The sequence below is a fragment of the Oncorhynchus mykiss genome, chromosome 23 (genome assembly GCF_057628025.1).
Source record: "Oncorhynchus mykiss isolate SJ-2025 chromosome 23, ASM5762802v1, whole genome shotgun sequence".
NCBI classification, from domain to species: Eukaryota; Metazoa; Chordata; class Actinopteri; order Salmoniformes; family Salmonidae; genus Oncorhynchus; species Oncorhynchus mykiss.
Window position 1 is genome coordinate 35,253,132 of NC_143044.1, and position 22,269 is coordinate 35,275,400.

General features: G+C 41.6%; 1 protein-coding gene across 16 annotated transcripts in view; it reads right to left on the minus strand.

Moving 5' to 3' along the window:
• LOC110502822 (ribosome-binding protein 1) overlaps positions 1-22,039 on the minus strand; it is a 43,118-nt gene extending 21,079 nt beyond the window's left edge. For all 16 annotated transcript variants that reach the window (XR_016491098.1, XR_016491097.1, XR_016491100.1 and 13 more), the window contains exons 1-7: positions 21,425-22,039; positions 6,480-6,608; positions 6,147-6,245; positions 5,356-5,983; positions 1,118-1,275; positions 560-682; positions 49-201 (exon numbers count right to left, since the gene is read on the minus strand). Coding sequence is in view for 12 of the 16 variants with exons in the window: in XM_090217374.1 (XP_090073500.1) it covers positions 49-201; positions 560-682; positions 1,118-1,275; positions 5,356-5,983; positions 6,147-6,245; positions 6,480-6,581 (1,263 nt within the window). In the remaining 4 variants the exon portion in view is untranslated. The remainder of the gene's footprint in view (positions 1-48; positions 202-559; positions 683-1,117; positions 1,276-5,355; positions 5,984-6,146; positions 6,246-6,479; positions 6,609-21,424) is intronic.
• Between the last annotated feature and the right edge of the window lie 230 nt (positions 22,040-22,269).

Below are 22,269 nucleotides of genomic sequence, written 5' to 3' on the forward strand. Positions count from 1 at the left end.
AAGACTGACAGACAGAGACAGACCTGCATTCTATTCTATATACAGTACCTTAGCGGTGAGTTTCTGTGTCTGTGCTACGTGGTCCTGGTAGGAGGCCTGCATCCGAGCCTGCAGAGCGATCATCTCTTGCTCCCTGGACGAGAGCTGGGAACTCAGCCTGGTTTCCACACTGGCCACCTTGGACTTCTCAGCAGATAGCTCCTACAGAAGGAGAGAAACAGACTGTCAGACAGCTCCTACAAGGACTGGGGTCAATTCAGGAAGTGATTCAATTTTTTTTTTTTATGAAAATATTTCATGTGAAATTCCAAATCCCTTCCTGAATTGAATGACTTCAATTCGAATTGACCCCAACCCTGGCTCCTACACACAGACAACAGTGGTAAACAATTGTTCAACTCATCCATGGGAGGGGATTCTAGTTATGTGGTTAAATAAGTCGTATTTTCAGAGATATTCTCAATGTGTGAGAATGTGTTTTTTTTTACCCCAGTGAGTTCTCAGAGTCTGTTCTTGGCTGCGGTGACACACTCCTGCGCATTGTGTGTGTGCGTGTTACCTTGGTGAGTTCCCTCAGTCTGTTCTTGGCTGCGGTGGCGTCCTCTTGCTGAGTTGCCAGCTGTTTCTGATTCTCCTCTAACTGTTTCTTCATCACAGCCACCGGGTCGCCCTTCTGAGTAGCCTGAGTAGCATGCGCACACACACAGGAAGTTAGTCACAATCAATATCAAAATCAACAACTGTAGTGTATTTGTGAGTGTCTGACCAATCATCCATCCTCCTCATGCATGACGTGTGTCAGTGTCACCATCCCTCCCAGTGGTTTCTCCCATCCCATGCAGTACCACCCCCCCACATCACACACACTCCCAGTCCAACCCCCTCAAATGACATCTCCCATCCAGTCCTGACCAGATTGTATTATATGCCCTGCCGGATTCCCTACCCTCCAACTCAAGCCTTACATTTGTCAACCCCCCTTCAACTCCACAATGGTATCACCCATCCCGGGTCATACCACGATGTCATGCCTGATGTCCTCCTCCCCAGAGTGATTTCATATCACCCCTCTCCACCCCCCCCAACAGTATCTCCCATCCCCCGCCACAGGTCATACCATCTGCCAGGTGTCTTGTCTGATGCCAGCCTTGTCAGACAGGATCTCTATGAGGCGCTGGGCCTCTCCCTGACTGATCACCATACTGCTAACGGTAGAGACCAGGGCCCTGTAGGGCAGGTACAGGGGGGAATCCAGACCAGAGTCCACTGGTATGGCTAAACAGAGAGCACGACAGGGAGAGAGATGTTATTACATATTATTACAAGCACCTAGAGAGTCAGATGCAACAAGTAAGGAGAGGAAATCATAGCTATTAATAAAACATCCTTCGCTACCGAGAAAAGCACTCATCAAAAGGGCAGTTACTGTGCACAGGAATACAATGTTGGCAGAACTTGGGAAGTTAAGGGGTAAAAGGCCATGTGGAATATTCCTACTGTCTGATACAGTATGCCTGCCATCGTAAGATTGTGAGTTCTCACAATCTCAGGGGAGGGAACTGGGCACTGTGGGGAGCCTAGTAGGGCATTCTACTCTATTAGGTTTGGTTGATATTTGGCAGCTATCAGTTGTCTTCGTGGGGTGTTTGTGGGGTAAAAGGCAATAAATGAAGGCTAAATACAGTTGATATCGGAAGTTTACATACATCTTAGCCAAATACATTAAAACTCAGTTTTTCACAACTCCTGACATTTAATCCTAGTAAATAGTAAAAAAATTCCCTGTCTATGGTCAGTTAGGACCACCACTTTATTTTAAGAATGTGAAATGTCAGAATAATAGTAGAGAGAATTATTTATTTGAGCTTTTATTTCTTTCATCACATTCCTAGTGGGTCAGAAGTTTACATACACTCAACTAGTATTTGGTAGCATTGCTTATAAATTGTTTAACTTGGGTCAAACGTTTTGGGTTGCCTTCCACAAGCTTCCCACAATAAGTTGGGTGAATTTTGGCCCATTCCCCCTGACAGAGCTGTTGTAACCGAGTTAGGTTTGTTGGCCTTGTTGTTGCTCACAAACGCTTTTTTCAGTACTGCACACAAATTTTCTTTGTGATGGCCACTCCAATATCCACATAATTTTCCTCCCTCATGATGCGATCTGTTTTGTGAAGTGCACCAGTCCCTTCTGCAGCAAAGCACCCACACAACATGATGCTGCCACCCCCGTGCTTCACAGTTGGGATCGTGTTCTGCCTCCTTCCTGAGCGTATGACGGCTGCTTGGTCCCATGGGGTTTATACTTGCGTACTATTGTTTGAACGTGGTACCGTCAGGCTTTGGAAATTTCTCCCAAGGATGAACCAGAATTGTGGAGGTCTACAATTTTTGGCTGATTTCTTTTGATTTACCCAAGAATCTGTCTGTAAACAATTGTTGGAAAAATTGTGTGTGTCATGCACAAAGTACTATAGTTAGTTAACAAGAAATTTGTGGAGTTGTTGAGTTTTAATGGACTCCAACCTAAGTGTATGCAAACTTCAACTGTATGTCTAATATGCTTAATATATGAGTAAATTCCCATGGCTCAGGGCAGAATGGGTGGGAACTGGGCAGCTGAACCCCTGGCTGAGAGGGCAGAGTGGTACCAGGCAGACACAGCCCCTGTGGCACCAGAGAAACTCCCTATTGTCTAAGTTACTGAGAGGCTTTGTCAGCTAGCACACAACAAGGCCAGAGCTGTGCACACATACTGAGCAGGAGGGCGCCACTGCAGCCATGAACAGACTGAGAATTGAACAGGCTACCACACACACACACACACACACACACTGTTGTAGTAAGACTGTTACAGTAGTGCTTGTGTTTTGGCTAAAGTAGTTCCTGCCTAGACTACCGTTTCCACTCATTAAAAACAGAAAGATATGTTTTTAACAGCCTAGCTAGCAGTTACCTCACTTCCTGTGTTGGTCTGTCTGTCAGTCACAAAAACACAACCCATATAAGGAAGAATGACATCTACAGACAGACAACATACTTCCCTGGTTTTCCAGAAATCCTGGTTTGAGGATTCTGGATTTCCTGCTTATTCCCTTCTGATTCCAGGATTCCTCCACCAGGGATTTCGGGAAAACCATGGAATTTATTGAAAGTTCCTGGAATTTTACAACCCTAGGAGAAACTACTGTACTTGTGGTCCTGTACTTGTGGTACTGTTGTTCTTGTGCAGCTGTAGTAGCTGCACTTTGGTGGCACACACACACACAACCCAACACACACACACACAGAGGCCTTGGGCCCTGACCATGTGTGTGCAGTAGTAGTCTTTCGACCAGACCACACCCAGTTAGACTGGCTAAGATCAGAGTCCACCACGGCAGCCTTCGTCAGATGCCGCCGAAACGTGTCCATTTGCTCTGACATGAACACTTAAAGAATATTTCAGTGAGTGCAGGTTTTTCTTTCTTCTAGTGTATACCTTTTGAACCCGGCACCCAAACACTGTGTTACGACAAACTTCAGCTGAGCACACCAATTTCTCATTCTAATCAGTCCACCACAGAGAAAACAGCTGAGCTTTGTTCTGCAGTGTAGGAGCACAAGTCTCTCTGCAGATAGTATATAGTCCGGCCTATTATACAATTAAGCAATAAGGCCCGAGGAGGTGTGGTATATTGGCCATATGCTACAAACCCTTGACGTGCCTTATTGCTACTATAAACTGGTTACCAACGTAATTAGAACAGTAAACAAGTAGTTTTGCATCATACCCATGGTATATTGTCTGATATAAAACTGTGGTTCGAGCCCTGAATGCTGATTGGCTGAAAGCCGTGGTATATCAGACCGTATACCACGGGTATGACAAAACATTTATTTTTACTGCTCTAATTACGTTGGTAATCAGTTTATAATAGAAATAAGGCACCTCGGGGGTTTGTGATATATGGCTAATATACCACGGCTAAGGGCTGTGTCCAGGCACTCCGCGTTGCGTCAATCAGCATCCAAGAGCCATTTTTCTAAATCAAATAGTCTACTAGTTAGAAATGGAACTGGAAGCGGTGGTGTTCATTGATATCTCTTAATGTAAACTACGCTTTGTCCCTATTATTGCTCGAACAATTTTTATTTTCCACAAAATTGAAAAAAATATGCAACTAGGAAACTAAAAGGAAAAAAAAAAGGAAACACGCCAATATTAATAATGCCTTGCGATCGAGAGGACGGCCTTTCACGTCGCCCCAATGCAGTATCGGCAATATCATGGACAGTAATGATTTTAGGACATTCCAAGATCTGAAAGAAGCATTTTATAATTTTATTTTTTACTTAAGTCAGCTATGCTGGCCTATGGAGTTCCATGGGAAACCCAGCTGTCAACCTGTCCAATTATGGAATTTGTAAACAGACTACCTCTGTAACATATAAACTATTGGAAAGCCCATACTCTGAGCTAGCCATTAAAAAAGTATGGCCCACAGATCTAAATGTAACTGAATCATCCTTTAACTGGACCAGAACAGAGAAAAACATTACCTTGGCATCCTGTAATCCTGACCATCAATTTTTTCATTTCAACTTTGTTCACAGACTAACACCTAATAAATGTGTCATAATGAAATTGGCCTCAAATCTTTGTATGCATTGCTCTGTTGCTCTGTTTTTGAGTGGCAGCCAAAAGTTACTAGGAAATATCAAATGCAAATATGTTAACTGAATATATGAATATGACATTGAATGTTATACCTGTAACCCCCTTCTAACGTTATACCCGTAACCCCCTTCTAACGTTATACCCGTAACCCCCTTCTAACGTTATACCCGTAACCCCCTTCTAACGTTATACCCGTAACCCCCTTCTAACGTTATACCCGTAACCCCCTTCTAACGTTATACCCGTAACCCCCTTCTAACGTTATACTCGTAACCCACTTCTAACGTTATACCCGTAACCCCCTTCTAACGTTATACCCGTAACCCCCTCTAACGTTATACCCGTAACCCCCTTCTAACGTTATACCCGTAACCCCCTTCTAACGTTATACCCGTAACCCCCTTCTAACGTTATACCCGTAACCCCCTTCTAACGTTATACCCGTAACCCCCTTCTAACGTTATACCCGTAACCCCCTTCTAATGTTATACCCGTAACCCCCTTCTAATGTTATACCCGTAACCCCCTTCTAATGTTATACCTGTAACCCCTTTCCGAAAAGATGACAAACTAAATAAAAAGTTGGTCACAAAAAATACATGTATATTATCAATAGTTGTGTTGCTCTCTAGTTATGTGAAATAATACATATGTACAATTATTGAAATGCATTGAAAATAGACCAAGCTTCCTTACCAGACTCAGCTTTTTTCTTGGAAGATGCCTTCTTCTTAGAAGGGTTCTGGGCCTCCTGAGCCCTGGCCTCCTGAGCCCTGGCCTCCTGAGCCCTGGCCTCCTGAGCCCTGGCCTCCTGAGCCCTGGCCTCCTGAGCCCTGGCCTCCTGAGCCCTGGCCTCCTGAGCCTTGGCCTCCTGAGCCCTGGCCTCCTGAGCCCTGGCCTCCTGAGCCTTGGCCTCCTGAGCCTTGGCTGCAGTCTGCTGGGAGCCCACTGGGGGCACTGCCATCACAGGGACCTCCTTGGTGACAGCCTCCAGGACTGGTGCAGGCTTGGAGGGGGCAATGGGGGTGGTGGCCGCCTGAGCTGGCTCTACCTTAGCCACCTTCTTCTCCTTCTTCTTCTTCTCCTTTGGTGCAGGGGCAGGTGGGGCCTCTACGGCAGTGGGAACTGGAGCAGGATGAGTGGTTGGTTCAGGGGCTGGGGCAGGAGCAGTGGCTCTTTCTGGGGCTGGGGCAGGAGCAGTGACTCTTTCTGGGGCTGGGGTTGGTTCAGGTACGGCCACTGGGACCTCCTCTGGTTCCGATTCTGGCAGCTTCCCATTGGGCTTGTCATCTTTCTTCTTACCACGGTTCTTCTTCTCAGATACCTTAATGATTAGAATAATACATTTCATTTAGAACACACTTTAACATTATATATGACAATCAAAATGCGCTACAGTATGTGCATTAAAATGCACGCAGACACACACACAGCTAGAATAATTCTACAAAAAGGCATTTGAGTAGGTGTGTTTTATCTCGTTTTACCTTGTCCTTCTTCTTGTCCTTCTTGGTCAGTTGGCTGGGAGGTGCCATCTTGCCCAGCTCTCTACGCTGCTGGGCCAGAGCCTCCTCATACGAGGTCTCCTTCATGGAGAAGAATGAGAAAACATAACAGTTAAATGTAATACATGATCACCACCACGACAACAACAACTGTGTATCTCAGTAGGTTGAGCATGGTGCTTGCAATGCCAGTGTTGTGGGTTTGAGTGCTGCTAGGGCTACCCATAAGAAAAATCCACGCACGCATGACTAAGTGGCTTTGGATCTGCTAAATGGTATACATTATGATTATTATATTAACAACAGTTAGGCTACCTTCATGGAGAAGGTGGAGACCAGGACGATGCCAAGGGCTGAGATGAACATGAAGCCTCCAAATACCATGATGCCTAGCGTCTGAGGGTCATACAGATCCATGATGACCACTATGACGGGTTAGCTGTCCTGTTGGATGGGGAGAAAGAAAAACAGAAATGATTAGAATTGTATTTCACCTTTATTTAAGAACCAATGGAATGGCCTAAAAAAGGTGCAAACTTAGCCCAGCCCGGGCACCGGGCCATGCAAAACGAACTCCCCCAGTGAAAGAGAGGGTGTGGGAGGGCGGGAGTGTGAAAGCCTATGTGTAAAGTACTCAGTACAGATGGTTAGTGTACTTATAACATTGTTCAACTCAAATTGTCACATGCGCCGAATACAACAGGTGTAAACCTTACAGTGAAATGCTTACTTACAAGCCCTTAACCAACAATGCAGTTATAAGAAACCCCCCCCCCCCAAAAAAAAAAGAGACAAGAATAACAAATAATTAAAGAGCAGCAATAAATAACAATAGTGGGACAATATACAGGGGATATTACAGAGTCAATGTGTGGGGGAACCGGTTAGTCGAGGTAACTATGTACATTTAGGTAGTTATTAAACTGGCTACGCATTGATAATAACAGAGAGTAGCAGCAGCGTTGGTGGGGGGGATAATGCAAATAGTCTGGGTAGCTATTTGATTAGCCGTTCAGGAGTCTTATGGCTTGGGGGTAGAAGCTGTTTAGAAGCTTCTTGGATCTAGACTTGGCGCTCCGGAACCGCTTGCCGTGCGGTAGCAGAGAGAACAGTCTACGACTAGGGTGGCTGGAGTCTGACAATTTTTAGGGCCTTCCTCTGACACCGCCTGGTACAGAGGTCCTGAGTGGCAGGAAACTTGGCCCCGGTGATGTACTGGGCTGTACGCACTACCCTCTGTGGTGCCTTGGGGTTGCCATACCAGGCAGTTATGCAACCAGTCAGAATGCTCTTGATGGTGCAGCTGTAAAATCTTGAGGATCTGAGGACCCATCCAAAATCTTTTCAGTCTCCTGAGGGGGAATAGGTTTTGTCGTGCCCTCTTCACGAATGTCTTGGTGTGCTTGGACCATGTTAGTTTGTTGGTGTTGTGGACGCCAAGGAACTTGAAGCTCTCAACCTGCTCCACTACAGCCCCGTCGATGAGAATGGGGCTGTGCTCAGTCCTCCTTTTCCTGTAGTCCACAATCATCTCCATTGTCTTGATCACGTTGCGGGAGAGGTTGTTGTCCTTGCACCACACGGCCAGGTCTCTGACCTCCCTATAGGCTGTCTCATCGTTGTTGGTGATCAGATGTGTTGGTGCCTACCCTCACCACCTGGGTGCGGCCTGTCAGGAAGTCAGGATCCAGTTGCAGAGGGAGGTGTTTAGTCCCAGGGTCCTTAGCTTAGTGATGAGTTTTTGGGCACTATGGTGTTGAACGTTGAGCTGTAGTCAATGAACAGCATTCTCACATAGGTGTTCCTTTTGTCCAGGTGGGAAAGGGCAGTGTGCAGTGCACTAGAGATTGCATCATCTGTGGATCTGTTGGTGTGGTATGCAAATTGCAGTGGGTCTAGGGTTTCTGGGATAATGGTGTTGATGTGAGCCATGACCAGCCTTTCAAAGCATTTCATGGCTACAGATGCTACGGGTCAGTAGTCACTTAGGCAGGTTACCTTAGTGTTCTCGGGCACAATGACTATGGTGGTCTGCTTTAATAAACATGTTGGTATTACAGACTCAGACAGGGAGAGGTTGAAAATGTCAGAGAAGACACTTGCCAGTGGTAATTGTTGGACAAGTTTAAAAGCTCTTTGTTCCATTGTATCCATAGAGACAGTTTATTTTTCCTACAGTTACACGCATTTAAAATGCTTCAAGCTTTAACAGTACTTATGAATGTGTGTCGCCATTAATAATATATGCCACTTAGCAGATGCTTTTATCCAAAAGCGACTTCTAGTCATGCGTGCATACATTTTACACATGGATGGTCCCGGGGATTTAACCCACTACCCTGGTGTTACAAACGCCACGCTCTACCAACTGAGCTACAAGACCACAAAATACATTAACTTGAGTAATTATTTTAATCGTTTGACAGCCCTAGAAATAAATAATAATCAGAAATTAAAAATCGGCCCGTTGATGCGGCTGAATTTTAAATGACATTGGAAGCCCTTTGGCCTAGAGACATTTTTGCATTAAAGCCAATTTCCTGCAATTCTACAAATTTCTCCACGGAGCTGAGAAAATATTGCAGTTTTAAAGCTAATTTTCTGCAATTATATGCATTTGCCATGGCTAATGCTGTGTTGTTTTACTCAAACATAATAATAATCTCAATACTGCTAAATTCATTGTTTTGTGAATTTTCAATTCTCCCCGACTGTCTAGTTGTCATTTTGGTGATTGAGAACTAACAAAGATTATATTATTTTAAAATATATGTCCATTATCTTTTCTATATGCTTTTTATCTGGTTTTAGTCATTTTAGCTTACACTGAAAGCATTTTTCCATCCTGAATTTGCATTTAATTTATCATACTGTTTGGACTTTGGTGACCCAGAAAAAAATGCTTAGGCGGCACACCCAAGTAGTTCAATAGCAGAAAAATCCCTGTATATCAAAAGGGCACTTCATTCCATATCACAGGCTTTTAAAATCCAATATTGGAGCACAATTTCTACTTAAAATATCAAAGTGATCCAAAAGGGACTCACTTCGTTGAACACACAGGGAAATGGATAGTTAGCCCTAGCCTAATTAAAAAAAGGACAGGTCTAACTCCAAGTTGTCTTCAGCTCTCTCATCTTAGACAACCTTTGCATTCAAGTTCAAAGTACAAAGTTTGCACCTCTCGCACAAATTGTGTTACAGACTACAACATGTTTAATAAATGTTTATTAAAAAAAACATTTAAAAAATCGTTTGACAAGCTTTTAAATTACATCCAATCTCAACTGTTGATCTTTGCAGTGATGAAGCAAAATAGGTCAACTTTGAGCAGGCAGAACGACAGATTTTTACCTTGTCAGCTCAGGGATTCGATCCAGCAACCTTTCGGTTACTGGCCCAACGCTCTAACTACTAGGCTACCTGCCACACGCACGCACGTTTGGGGTCACTTAGAAATGTCCTTGTTTTTTAAATTAAAGCACATTTTTGGTCCATTGAAATAGCATCAAATTGATCAAAAATACAGTTTATACATTGTTAATGTTGTAAATGACTATTGTAGCTGGAAAAGGCAGATTTTTTATGGAATATCTACATTGGCGTACAGAGGCCCATTATTAGCAACCATCACTCCTGTGTTCCAATGGCACGTTGTGTTAGCTAATCCAAGTTTATCATTATAAAAAGGCTAATTGATCATTAGAAAACCCTTTTGCGTTTATGTTAGTGAGCACATATGAAAACTGTTGTGCTGATTTAAAGAAGCAATAAAACTGGCCTTCTTTAGACTAGTTGAGTATCTGGAGCATCAGCATTTGTGGGTTAAATTACAGGCTCAAAATGGCAAGAAACAAAGACCTTTCTTCTGAAACGCATCAGTCTTGTTCTGAGAAATGAAGGCTATTCCGTGCAAGAAATTGCCAAGAATCTGAAGATATCGTACAATGCTGTGTACTACTCCCTTCACAGAACAGCACAAATTGGCTCGAACCAAAATAGAAAGAGTGGGGGGCACTGGTGCACAACTGAGCAAGAGGACAAGTACATTAGAGTGTCTAGTTTGAGAAAGACGCCTCACAAGTCCTCAACTGGCAGCTTCATTAAATAGTACCCGCAAAACATCAGTCTCAATGTCAAAAGTGAAGAGGTGACTCCGGGATGCTGGCCTTCTAGACAGTTGCAAAGAAAAAAGACATATCCCAGACTGGCCAATAAAAATAAAAGATTAAGATGGCAAAAGAACGCAGATACTGGACAGAGGAAGATTGGAAAAAAGTGTTATGGACAGACGAATCTAAGTTTGAGGTGTTCGGATCACAAATAAGAACATTCGTGAGATGCAAAATCATTTTGAAAGCCCCCTGGATTGATGATGAAATTAAAAATTGTATGGTTCAAATAAATTATGAAAAAGTAGTGGCTGTTCAGCTGATTGTCTAATTTTACGGTATGTCAACCATTTTGTGATATCTTAAAAATAATCAATTATATTACCAAACCAAGATAAATGACAAAAACACAAAGGAAAAAGACTTGAGTACCGTAGCCCTTTACACCCGTACACGGGTAGTAGCTGTACAACGTAGACTTTAATCTTGTGATTATTGTGACTTTGCCATTGTATTTGTTTGTAAGCTTGTGTAGTCAAATGAATCTATGATCGTATGCTATCCATTTGTTGTTTGTATGCTGTTCTTTGTATGGCATTTTAATATTTAATAATTAACCAATGATATTAGGCCACTCTTGGCCATGATTACAGACATCTGTGTCTTTTGACACTACATAAACGAGTCATCCCGCAGAGTTTGTGATTATACCCCGATGAAGACAGCTTTGCTGTCGAAACGTTGGTAATTAAATTTTTGCATCTGAGCTTCTAGAGTGTGCGGCTCTCTTTTATTTTCAAGTAGCTGTACAGTAACATGCTATACATGACGGTAGTAGCTATACAGTAACATGCTATACATGACGGTAGTAGCTGTACAGTAACATGCTGTACATGACGGGTAAGCAGCTGTACAGTAACATGCTATACATGACGGGTAGCAGCTGTACAGTAACATGCTATACATGACGGTAGCAGCTGTACAGTAACATGCTATACATGACGGTAGTAGCTATACAGTAACATGCTGTACATGACGGTAGTAGCTATACAGTAACATGCTGTACATGACGGTAGTAGCTATACAGTAACATGCTATACATGACGGTAGTAGCAGCTGTACAGTAACATGCTGTACATGACGGTAGTAGCAGCTGTACAGTAACATGCTATACATGACGGTAGTAGCTGTACAGTAACATGCTATACATGACGGTAGTAGCTATACAGTAATATGCTATACATGACGGTAGTAGCTGTACAGTAACATGCTATACATGACGGTAGTAGCTATACAGTAACATGCTATACATGACGGGTAGCAGCTGTACAGTAACATGCTATACATAACGGGTAGCAGCTGTACAGTAACATGCTGTACATGACGGTAGTAGCTATACAGTAACATGCTATACATGACGGTAGTAGCTATACAGTAACATGCTGTACATGACGGTAGTAGCTGTACAGTAACATGCTATACATGACGGTAGTAGCTGTACAGTAACATGCTATACATGACGGTAGTAGCTGTACAGTAACATGCTATACATGACGGTAGTAGCTGTACAGTAACATGCTATACATGACGGTAGTAGCTGTACAGTAACATGCTATACATGACGGTAGTAGCTGTACAGTAACATGCTATACATGACGGTAGTAGCTGTACAGTAACATGCTATACATGACGGGTAGTAGCTGTACAGTAACATGCTATACATGACGGTAGTAGCTATACAGTAACATGCTATACATGACGGTAGTAGCTATACAGTAACATGCTGTACATGACGGTAGTAGCTGTACAGTAACATGCTATACATGACGGTAGCAGCTGTACAGTAACATGCTATACATGACGGTAGTAGCTGTACAGTAACATGCTATACATGACGGTAGTAGCTATACAGTAACATGCTGTACATGTAGTAGCTGTACAGTAACATGCTATACATGACGGGTAGTAGCTGTACAGTAACATGCTATACATGACGGGTAGTAGCTGTACAGTAACATGCTATACATGACGGGTAGCAGCTGTACAGTAACATGCTATACATGACGGTAGTAGCTGTACAGTAACATGCTATACATGACGGTAGTAGCTGTACAGTAACATGCTATACATGACGGGTAGTAGCTATACAGTAACATGCTGTACATGACGGTAGCAGCTGTACAGTAACATGCTATACATGACGGTAGTAGCTGTACAGTAACATGCTATACATGACGGTAGTAGCTGTACAGTAATATGCTATACATGACGGTAGTAGCTGTACAGTAACATGCTATACATGACGGTAGTAGCTGTACAGTAACATGCTATACATGACGGTAGTAGCTGTACAGTAACATGCTATACATGACGGTAGTAGCTGTACAGTAACATGCTATACATGACGGTAGTAGCTGTACAGTAACATGCTATACATGACGGTAGTAGCTATACAGTAACATGCTGTACATGACGGTAGTAGCTATACAGTAACATGCTATACATGACGGTAGTAGCTGTACAGTAACATGCTATACATGACGGTAGTAGCTATACAGTAACATGCTATACATGACGGTAGTAGCTATACAGTAACATGCTATACATGACGGTAGTAGCTATACAGTAACATGCTATACATGACGGTAGTAGCTGTACAGTAACATGCTGTACATGACGGTAGTAGCTGTACAGTAACATGCTATACATGACGGTAGTAGCTATACAGTAACATGCTGTACATGACGGTAGTAGCTGTACAGTAACATGCTATACATGACGGTAGTAGCTATACAGTAACATGCTGTACATGACGGTAGTAGCTGTACAGTAACATGCTATACATGACGGTAGTAGCTATACAGTAACATGCTGTACATGACGGTAGCAGCTGTACAGTAACATGCTATACAACACGGTAGTAGCTATACAGTAACATGCTGTACATGACGGTAGTAGCTGTACAGTAACATGCTATACATGACGGTAGTAGCTGTACAGTAACATGCTATACATGACGGTAGTAGCTGTACAGTAACATGTTATACATAACGTCAGAGCTCGGGCTTGGCGCTTCACAGCTCTGTATGGGTTTTGACTGACAGCTGTTCTTAACTTGAGCACCGAGCATGACAAGAAGTTGCCCCCATCCCTCCGGCTAATTTGGCAACTTTTGCTAATATTTTGTCTGAGTAACGGAAATGCTGTAAATTAGGATGACTCAATGTATTTTGAAAGATGAGACGTTGAGGATTATAATAAAAACCGCTTTGATGTCATACAAGCAAGCCAAACACCTGTGAGTCCAAATGTGCACTTCACATTTCCAAATCATAAAACTCAAGTCATATACAGTGTCAATGTTTATGATCACTATGTTTGATGTACAAGATGACATGGCGATATATTCTGTTGAGAAAGAACAACCCAGGGTATGACCATTTTTGTTTATTGTGAGCACCCGAATGCACTCATGACTCTGACTATGAGCACCAAAATTACATTATGATTCTCTGAATTGCCATGGGAAAAGCTAACACTAAGATCGCATTTTATAACTTAGCTAGTCACGTTGGCAATAGAACAAGCTTTCAAATCATGCCCACCTGACTCAGATTGCGATTTACAATGGACCGTTTTTAGATTGAGTAAACAGTCATTTTGTGATGGCGGAGATGCAGGGTTGTGTTCCAAATGAAACAACTACAAGTTTGCTTGCTCTAGTTCCTGAACAGCAAAGCTAGGGGAGAACAAAAAAAAAGTACCTTATAGTTGAAGACTCTTCAAGTCATATAAGCGCATTAAAATTGCTTAGGAACTGTTCACACATTGGAGAGGTGCGTGACCACTTGGAGACACCGGATAGTCCTCTTACACAAACACCTTGTACCTACCCCACATTTTCCAGGAATAGTCTTATAATGTTACTGAATCTATCCAGAGTTTTTCCGATTTAATTATCAACAAATGTTGCAAAAAGTAAAACAATTATATAAAAAGTCATAAACCAACAGTGTAATGTCTGTATTCAGTCATGGGTCAGGTGAACTGTTGTGTATTTACCTTCGATCTAAAACTTTTCCATTATATCAAAACTGTTCCCTTCCAATTGCTACCATGGTTATGCATATGCTTTTTATATTTCTTTGGGAAGAAAGATTTCAATTCAGCCCTATTCATACAGGCTAATTCCCACATGTAAAGGGTCAAGTTAGTGTGGGAGAGGTGGGAAAACTATTGTTATCCATCAATAATAAGCCACCAGGTTTCGACAACCTAGATAGAAGACTATTGGGAATGGTAGCAGACTGTATTGCCACCTCTATTTGCTAGATATTTAATGAAAGCCTGAAGGAGTGTGTCTCCACCAATGGTGTAAAGTATTTAAGTAAAAACACTTTAAAATAATTACTTAAGCCATTTTTCTCCTGTAGTTTACTATTAATATTTGACTACTTTTAAAGAAAATAATGTACTTCTTACTCCATACATTTTCACTGATACCTAAAAGTACTTGTTACATTTTGACAGGAAAATTATCCAATTCACACACTTATCAAGAGAATATCCCCGGTCACCCCTAGTGCCGCTGATCTGGCAGACTCACTAAACACAAATGCTTTGTTTGTAAATTATGTCTTAGTATTGGAGTGTGCCCCTGGCTATCCGTCAATAAAAATAACATTTAAATCGTGCCGTCTGGTTTGTTTAATATAAGGAATTGTAAAATGGTTTATAATTTTACTTTTGATACTTAAGTACATTTGAGCATTTACATTTACTTTTGACACTTAAGTATATTTAAAACCAAATACTTTTAGACTTTTACTCAAGTAGTATTTTACTGGGTGACTTTCACTTGAGCCATTTTCTATTAAAAAGGTATCTTTACTTTTACTCAAGTATGACAATTGAGTACTTTTTGAGTAATTGAGTAATTCCACTACCTAAAAATAGTAAAGCACCCTTTGCTGGCTCGAACAGCCACCCAAATCAGTTCGCTGCCTGGTCTTAGTAAATTGGATGGCGAGAATTGTGTTTGACTACTGACTTTCAGCATTCCTACAAAGAAGGGCACTCAGCTTGTACTGCACTGACTCCGATGACTGATGATTGCCTAAAATAAATGGATAATAAGATGATAGTTGGAGCTGTATTGTTAGATTTCAGAGCAGCCTTTGATGTTATTAATCCTAAAGCTTCTCTAACATCAGATATGTACAGTGCGGTGTCCTTCAGGGAAGCTGCCTTTGGCCTCTATTTTTACAAATGATTTGCCACTGGTCTTACACAAAGCTACAATGACTATGTATGCAAATGACTTCACACTCTACAGGTCAGCATCCAAAGCCAGTGAGCTCACTGAAATTCAAAATACGGAGTTACGGTCAGTATCAGAACGGGTGACTAATAATAAACTGGTCTTAAATACATATAAAACTAAAAGCATTGTATTTGGTTCAAAGCATTCTCTAAGACCTACATTTCAACTGGAGTTGCGCAGAGGGTCTTAACATTGAGCAAGTCGAGGAAACTAAACTCCTAGAGATATTGTTGTGAAGATGGGGAGGGGTATGTCTGTTATAAAAAGATGATCTGCGTTTGACACAAAATCAACGGTACCACCTCGATTCGGTCTTACGTAGCAAAACGTTTAATTAATTTTTATCCAGTGTAAAAAACAGAGCTAGAAAATGGTATATCATACATTGCAGTTGAGGAACAAAGGGAAAGTCATTCTGCTTTGAAAGTTGATAAACTTGTAATCACACTTTTGAGAAAATGGGCCTTGAATATTTTGATACACCTACTAGAGAGCTCTTCTTTGTCAACAGTCATTCAGCATCGTTAACACCATCTCTTAAGCCTTAGCCACACCCATCTCTTTAAGGATTCACATGAGAGGCCATGTAGCAAACACACGCTGTATCAAATAAAATGTGTTTATTTGTCACATGCACAGGGTACAGAAGGTGTACCCAGTACAGGGATAGTACTTGCATACCAGCAATATCAAAAACTGAAAGTGTTCAAATAAAAATATTTTGTTGTTATTAGATTACCCGACACACTTGTCTAAATGTATGGATTGTGTGAAGGAAATGTTATAACCAGCCTCCACCCACATCTAGCTAAGCAGATGGGGTCACTATTGTCTAGACATGTACACATCTTCATGAAATACAATCGATGGCCTTAATCACCCCCAGACACACCCAATTTGATAGGTTGTGTAACAATCTGGCCGAAGTGGAGTCTTTTGATTAGACATGTAGTTAAGCTAGCTAAACAATGAACCGGAACAACCCAACTCATACTACTACCAATACAAACATTGTCATAGCTGTAGTATGAATCTGCAGGTAGCTAAAGCTAACAAACTAGGTTCAATGTTAACTAGCAATGCAAATGGATTTCTGATTCAAATAATATTATTACACAGATCATACACGTAAGGTTAGCCAGCAAGCTAACATTTGCTAACTAACAGTATGCTTTAACTTGCAATAAAAATGACTTTCTGACAAAATTATAAAGTATATCTGGAAAATGTAGCTAGACTCCTACCTGTATACCTGGAAGAATGCTTCACGGCAGACTGGAACCATTTAACTCTGTTTTGTTTGGAGCTACAGCTTGTTTGGGCAGCTTTGTGTTAAGTCACACCGGTTCACACTGACCGTGGCGTGTGCAGAAAGTAGCCCATCACTTTTTCCTACTGATCTGTCGATAGCGTCTGCTAAATTCTGGGCATCAATGTTGTTGAGAAAAGTAGCAAAAGTTTTCTAGTTCTCAATGGTTAATGTTATATCTTTCAAAAACAGCACGGTAGAAAGGACTGTCAACACATACTGAACAGCTCACGTTAAAGACTGGTCTGCTATGTAGCATGCTTCTATCTAAACTAATTTCCCGGCATGTCCAGCCCATACATTATCTCAGCCAATCATGGCTAGTGGGAAGGTTCCTGCGTTTTTCCATGGCTAAACCAACTAGGCTCGTAATTTAACAATTTTAATCATATTTATGGATGGAATACAAGTTTGTTATTAAGGCACATGAAAATTCACATTCCAGAAGGCAATTCTGCCGAAAACCGCATTTTGATAAAAAAACATTTAAAAATGATGTTCAAATGCTGCTCCTGTGAAGTACAGTAGTGATGTCGACATACGCTGAGTTACCTGAAACAAGTCACATGTGGTCAAGTGTAGCAAAGAAAGACCAAGCAAAGCTGCAGCTGGCTCAAAACGGAGCAGCACGCCTTGCCCTTAACACATACAGAACTAACAACAACAACATGCATACCAGTCTTTCCTGGTTGACAATTGAGAGACTTACTGCTTCTCTTCTAGTTATGAGAAATGTTGCTGTAATACATTCCAGATTGTTTGCATAATCAAATAACATTCAACTCAGACACCCATCCAACCAGGAAGTGGGAAGTCTGAGGTTTGTAGTTTTTCAACTCTTTGCCTATCCAAGATAGTGTAAATTTGGTTCGATTGCACTTCCTATGGCTTCCACTAGATGTCAACAGTCTTTAGAACCTTGTTTGGGGCTTCTACTGTGAAGGAGGAGAGAATAAGAGGAGGTTGACCAAGGGGTCTGCCAGAAGGCCATGAGCTCAGTCAGGCGTGCGCACATGATAGGTAGCTGCATTCCATTGCATTTCTAAAGACAAAGGAATTCTCAGGTTGAAACATTATTGAAGATTTATGATAAAAACATCCTAAAGATTGATTCTATACATCGTTTGACATGTTTCTACGAACTGTAACGGGACTTTGTCTGCCCTGCGCGTCGTGAATATTGATTTGTGAACTAAACGCAAACAAAAAGGAGGTATTTGGACATAAATGGACTTTATCGAACAAAACAAACATTTATTGTGGAACTTGGATTCCTGGGAGTGCATTCTGATGGAGATCATCAAAGGTAAGTGAATATTTATAATGCTATTTCTGACTTCTGTTGACTCCACAACATGGCGGGTATCTCTATGGCTTGTTTTTGTGTCTGAGCGACGTACTCAGATTATTGCATGGTGTGCTTTTTCCGTAAAGTATTTTTTGAAATCTGACACAGCGGTTGCATTAAGGAGAAGTTTATCTAAAGTTCCATGCATAACCCTTGTATCTTTTATCAATGTTTATTATGAGTATTTCTGTAAATTGATGTGGCTTTCTGCAAAAATCACCGGATCTTTTAGAAGCAAAACATTACTGAACATAACGCGCCAATGTAAACTGAGATTGTTGGATATAAATATGAACTTTATCGAACAAAACATACATGTATTGTGTAACATGAGGTCCTATGAGTGTCATCTGATGAAGATCAAAGGTTAGTGATTAATTTGATCTCTATTACTGCTTTTTGTGACTCCTCTCTTTGGCTGGAAAAATGGCTGTGTTTTTCTGTGACTAGGTACTGACCTAACAATCGTTTGGTGTGCTTTCGTCGTAAAGCCTTTTTGAAATCGGACACTGTGGTGGGATTAACAACAAGTTTATCTTTAAAATGGTGTAATATACTTGTATTTTTGAGGAATTTTAATTATGAGATTTCTGTTTTTTGAATTTGGCGCCCTGCACTTTCACTGGCTGTTGTCATATCGATCCCGTTAGCGGGATCTCAGCCGTATTAAACATCTCTAATCTAAAATTAAATCTAGAATCGGCTTCCTATTCCGCAACAAAGCCTCCTTCACACACGCCACCAAACATACCCTCGTAAAACTGACTATCCTACCAATCCCCGACTTCGGCGATGTAATTTACAAAATAGCCTCCAACACTCTACTCAGCAAACTGGATGCAGTCTATCACAGTGCCATCCATTTTGTCACCAAAGCCCCATATACCACCCACCACTGCGACCTGCATGCGCTCGTCGGTTGGCCCTCGCTACATATTCGTCGCCAGACCCACTGGCTCCAGGTCATCTATATGTCTTTGCTAGGTAAAGCTCCGCCTTATCTCAGCTCACTGGTCACGATAACAACACCCACCCGTAGCACATGCTCCAGCAGGTATATCTCACTGGTCATCCCCAAAGCCAACACCTCCTTTGGTCGCCTTTCCTTCCAGTTCTCTGCTGCCAATGACTGGAACGAATTGCAAAAATCGCTGAAGCTGGAGACTTATATTTCCCTCACTAACTTTAAACATCAGCTATCCGAGCAGCTAACCGAATGCTGCAGCTGTACAAAGAGCATCTGTAAATAACCCATCTAATCTACCTACCTCATCCCCATATTGTTTTTATTATTTTTCTGCTCTTTTGCACACTAGTATTTCTACTTGCACATCATCATCTGCACATCTATCACTCCAGTGTTAATTTTGCTCAATTGTAATTACTTGCTACTATGGCCTATTTATTGCCTTACCTCCTCACGCCATTTGCACACACTGTATATAGACTTTCTTTATTGTGTTATTGACTGTACATTTGTTTATTCCATGTGTACCTTAGTGTTGTTTGTGTCGCACTGCTTTGCTTTATCTTCTCCAGGTTGTTGTAAATTGTTGTAAATGAGAACTTGTTCTCAACTAGCCTACCTGGTTAAATAAAAGGTGAAATGTAAAAAATATATATTATAATAATTCTGCGCAGTGCAAGAAGAAGCATTGGCCAATTTCATTTCGTCAACCAAATACATTTGTCAAATCCTTTCGGGCTACATTCCAGCTAAACTAGGAGTGGACAGTTAACTACCGGTACTTACAAAAGCGTGCATCTAACAAAGAGCTACGAAAGTATGTAAATAGCCATATTAGACTTCAAGACATAAGGTAATTTTGTCAAACTCTCAATGCTCATTCAACATATTTACTGTTACTTTATTCAATCCTGTTTTAAAAGTCTCCCTAACAGTTTACATTCCCTGACACCAACCAGAAATGTTTCCTTGGCAAAATATTCCCAGATTTTCATAAAACAGCCACATAAGTGTTCTCCTGTTTTTCTGGATCACCAAAAGAGTAGGCTATGTACACTTCAATTAGCTCACTCAGTGCAGCTGGGGGAGATGTGTGTGTGTGCTTGGCATTATAGTGCCAAGCATGTGTTATTATAACAAGTGCTTGGCATAATGCCAACACCCCAACGCACCGTCCAAGTTTGTCTGGACATTCCAAAGGGATTATTTTACTCCCTGTCCAGAACAGTAACTACCCACCAGCCCCTACTCTCTGACTCCCATCCAAATCAAATCCAATTTTATTGGTCAAAAACACATGTTTAGCAGATGTTATTGCGGGTGGAGCAAAATGATTGTGTTTTTATACATACATTTTTTTATCCTTATGATACATGATGCTGTATTCCACCAGGGGCCCCCAACCTCCCAGATAGCATATGAACACACCATAAGCATCAGCAAGAAATTTGCTTTAATAGTGCAAAATTGTCTCTCATCTTCATGGCAAAATGTGAAGAATAGCATGAGATTAGCTATAAAATAGCACACTTTATCTCTGTCCCATGGCAAAGTGTTGAAATGCAGGAAGTTAATTTGGGGGGGGCTGCTAAAACAAAGTCCTACTGCCCCCCCCCTCTCAAAAATAAAAAAGTGGCGGTAGGTGCCCTGGAGCCCCAAATGCGGTGGTCAGTCAGGCCCTGTATTCGGCATGTTTATCATAAAAACGCTGTCATGTAATTTCGAAATCTTTTATCATGACATGAAATGGAAATTAAGTTGTCATTACTAACTGGCATCTTGTGGGAAACTGTCGTAACTAGCATAGCTAACGCGTTAGCAAGAAAGTCGAGATAGCCAGCTGAGAATTAGCAACTCCACAAATCTATGTAACTACCGTTACACAGAGTTATCTACTATGTAGCTACATCACATCTCGAGTTGAGAATGATCAGCTAGGAGCTGGCTAGCTAACGTTAGCTAGGCTAGTAGGCTACAACACGTTAGCTAGCTGGCTTTTTAGCCAGTTAACTTAGTTTCATTGCTAGTTTATTATTATACAATTGCGAAGTTGTCAGCTGCTGCCTAGTAAGAATCACATGCTAAATAGTTACAGTCATCATTAGCCAACCAGTTAGTTCGTCTGACTACCATCCATATGAAATATGGAATAAGGTTCTGATTTTTCAGAATAGTATTCTAGAGCTCTTCAGAATTCATACCTTATTTTTTATATATATCTGCTGATGTAGCTACTGTAGACCGCTTCTGGGGCGGTTGAAGAAGCACGGATGTTGTCGTTGAATTTCTTTCAATCTGAAGTAAAATATGCAGCTATTTCCCCAAATTATTTCTCAGGCAGTTCGTCTGGGAATCCTCTTCCTTTAAATGGAGTCGTGGCACTTTGAGCTGGCTCGCATCGGGCCATTGAGGGGGTTCGATTAATATCGCCCGGGCGCCCGTGTAGAGGTGTTTTAACTGAAAGTTAATTGCTTTCGATTTTAAAACCGGGCTGCTCCCGGCGTGAGCCAGGTGCCTGGTTCAAAGCCCAAGGTGAAATCTGCTCAAAACAAGAGTGACCTACTTAAGTACGTGTGTAAATTAGTAGGATTCTGTGTTGTCCCATGGAAAAGTGATTGATTTTTATTTTTGTTCTTCTTTCCCAAATATTTTTTGTTGAAAATTCAAACATTTATTTTATGTTGACAAAATGACTGAGCCGCGCACAGATTATAGAATGGTGCTCCTCACTCCCCGATTTCGCCCGATGTTTGACGGCATTTGCTTAAACACCGACTCCGATTTTGTGCTGTGGGCCGATGTCCCTGTTAGAGATTGGGCTGATTCGATTATGCTGAACATCAGGGCACCGGTCCATGGCCCGTGACATGCCGGTCAAAAGCGGTGAGGGAGGAGCGCCGTTCTCATATCGAACAGTAATCTGCGCAGTTCAGTTATGCTGTCATCAAGGCAGCATGGTGCATCGTCCACAAACAAATAACATATATTTTCCATAAAATATATTTTTCATTGGGAAGGCAGATAAAGCGTTTTCATCAAAATCCTT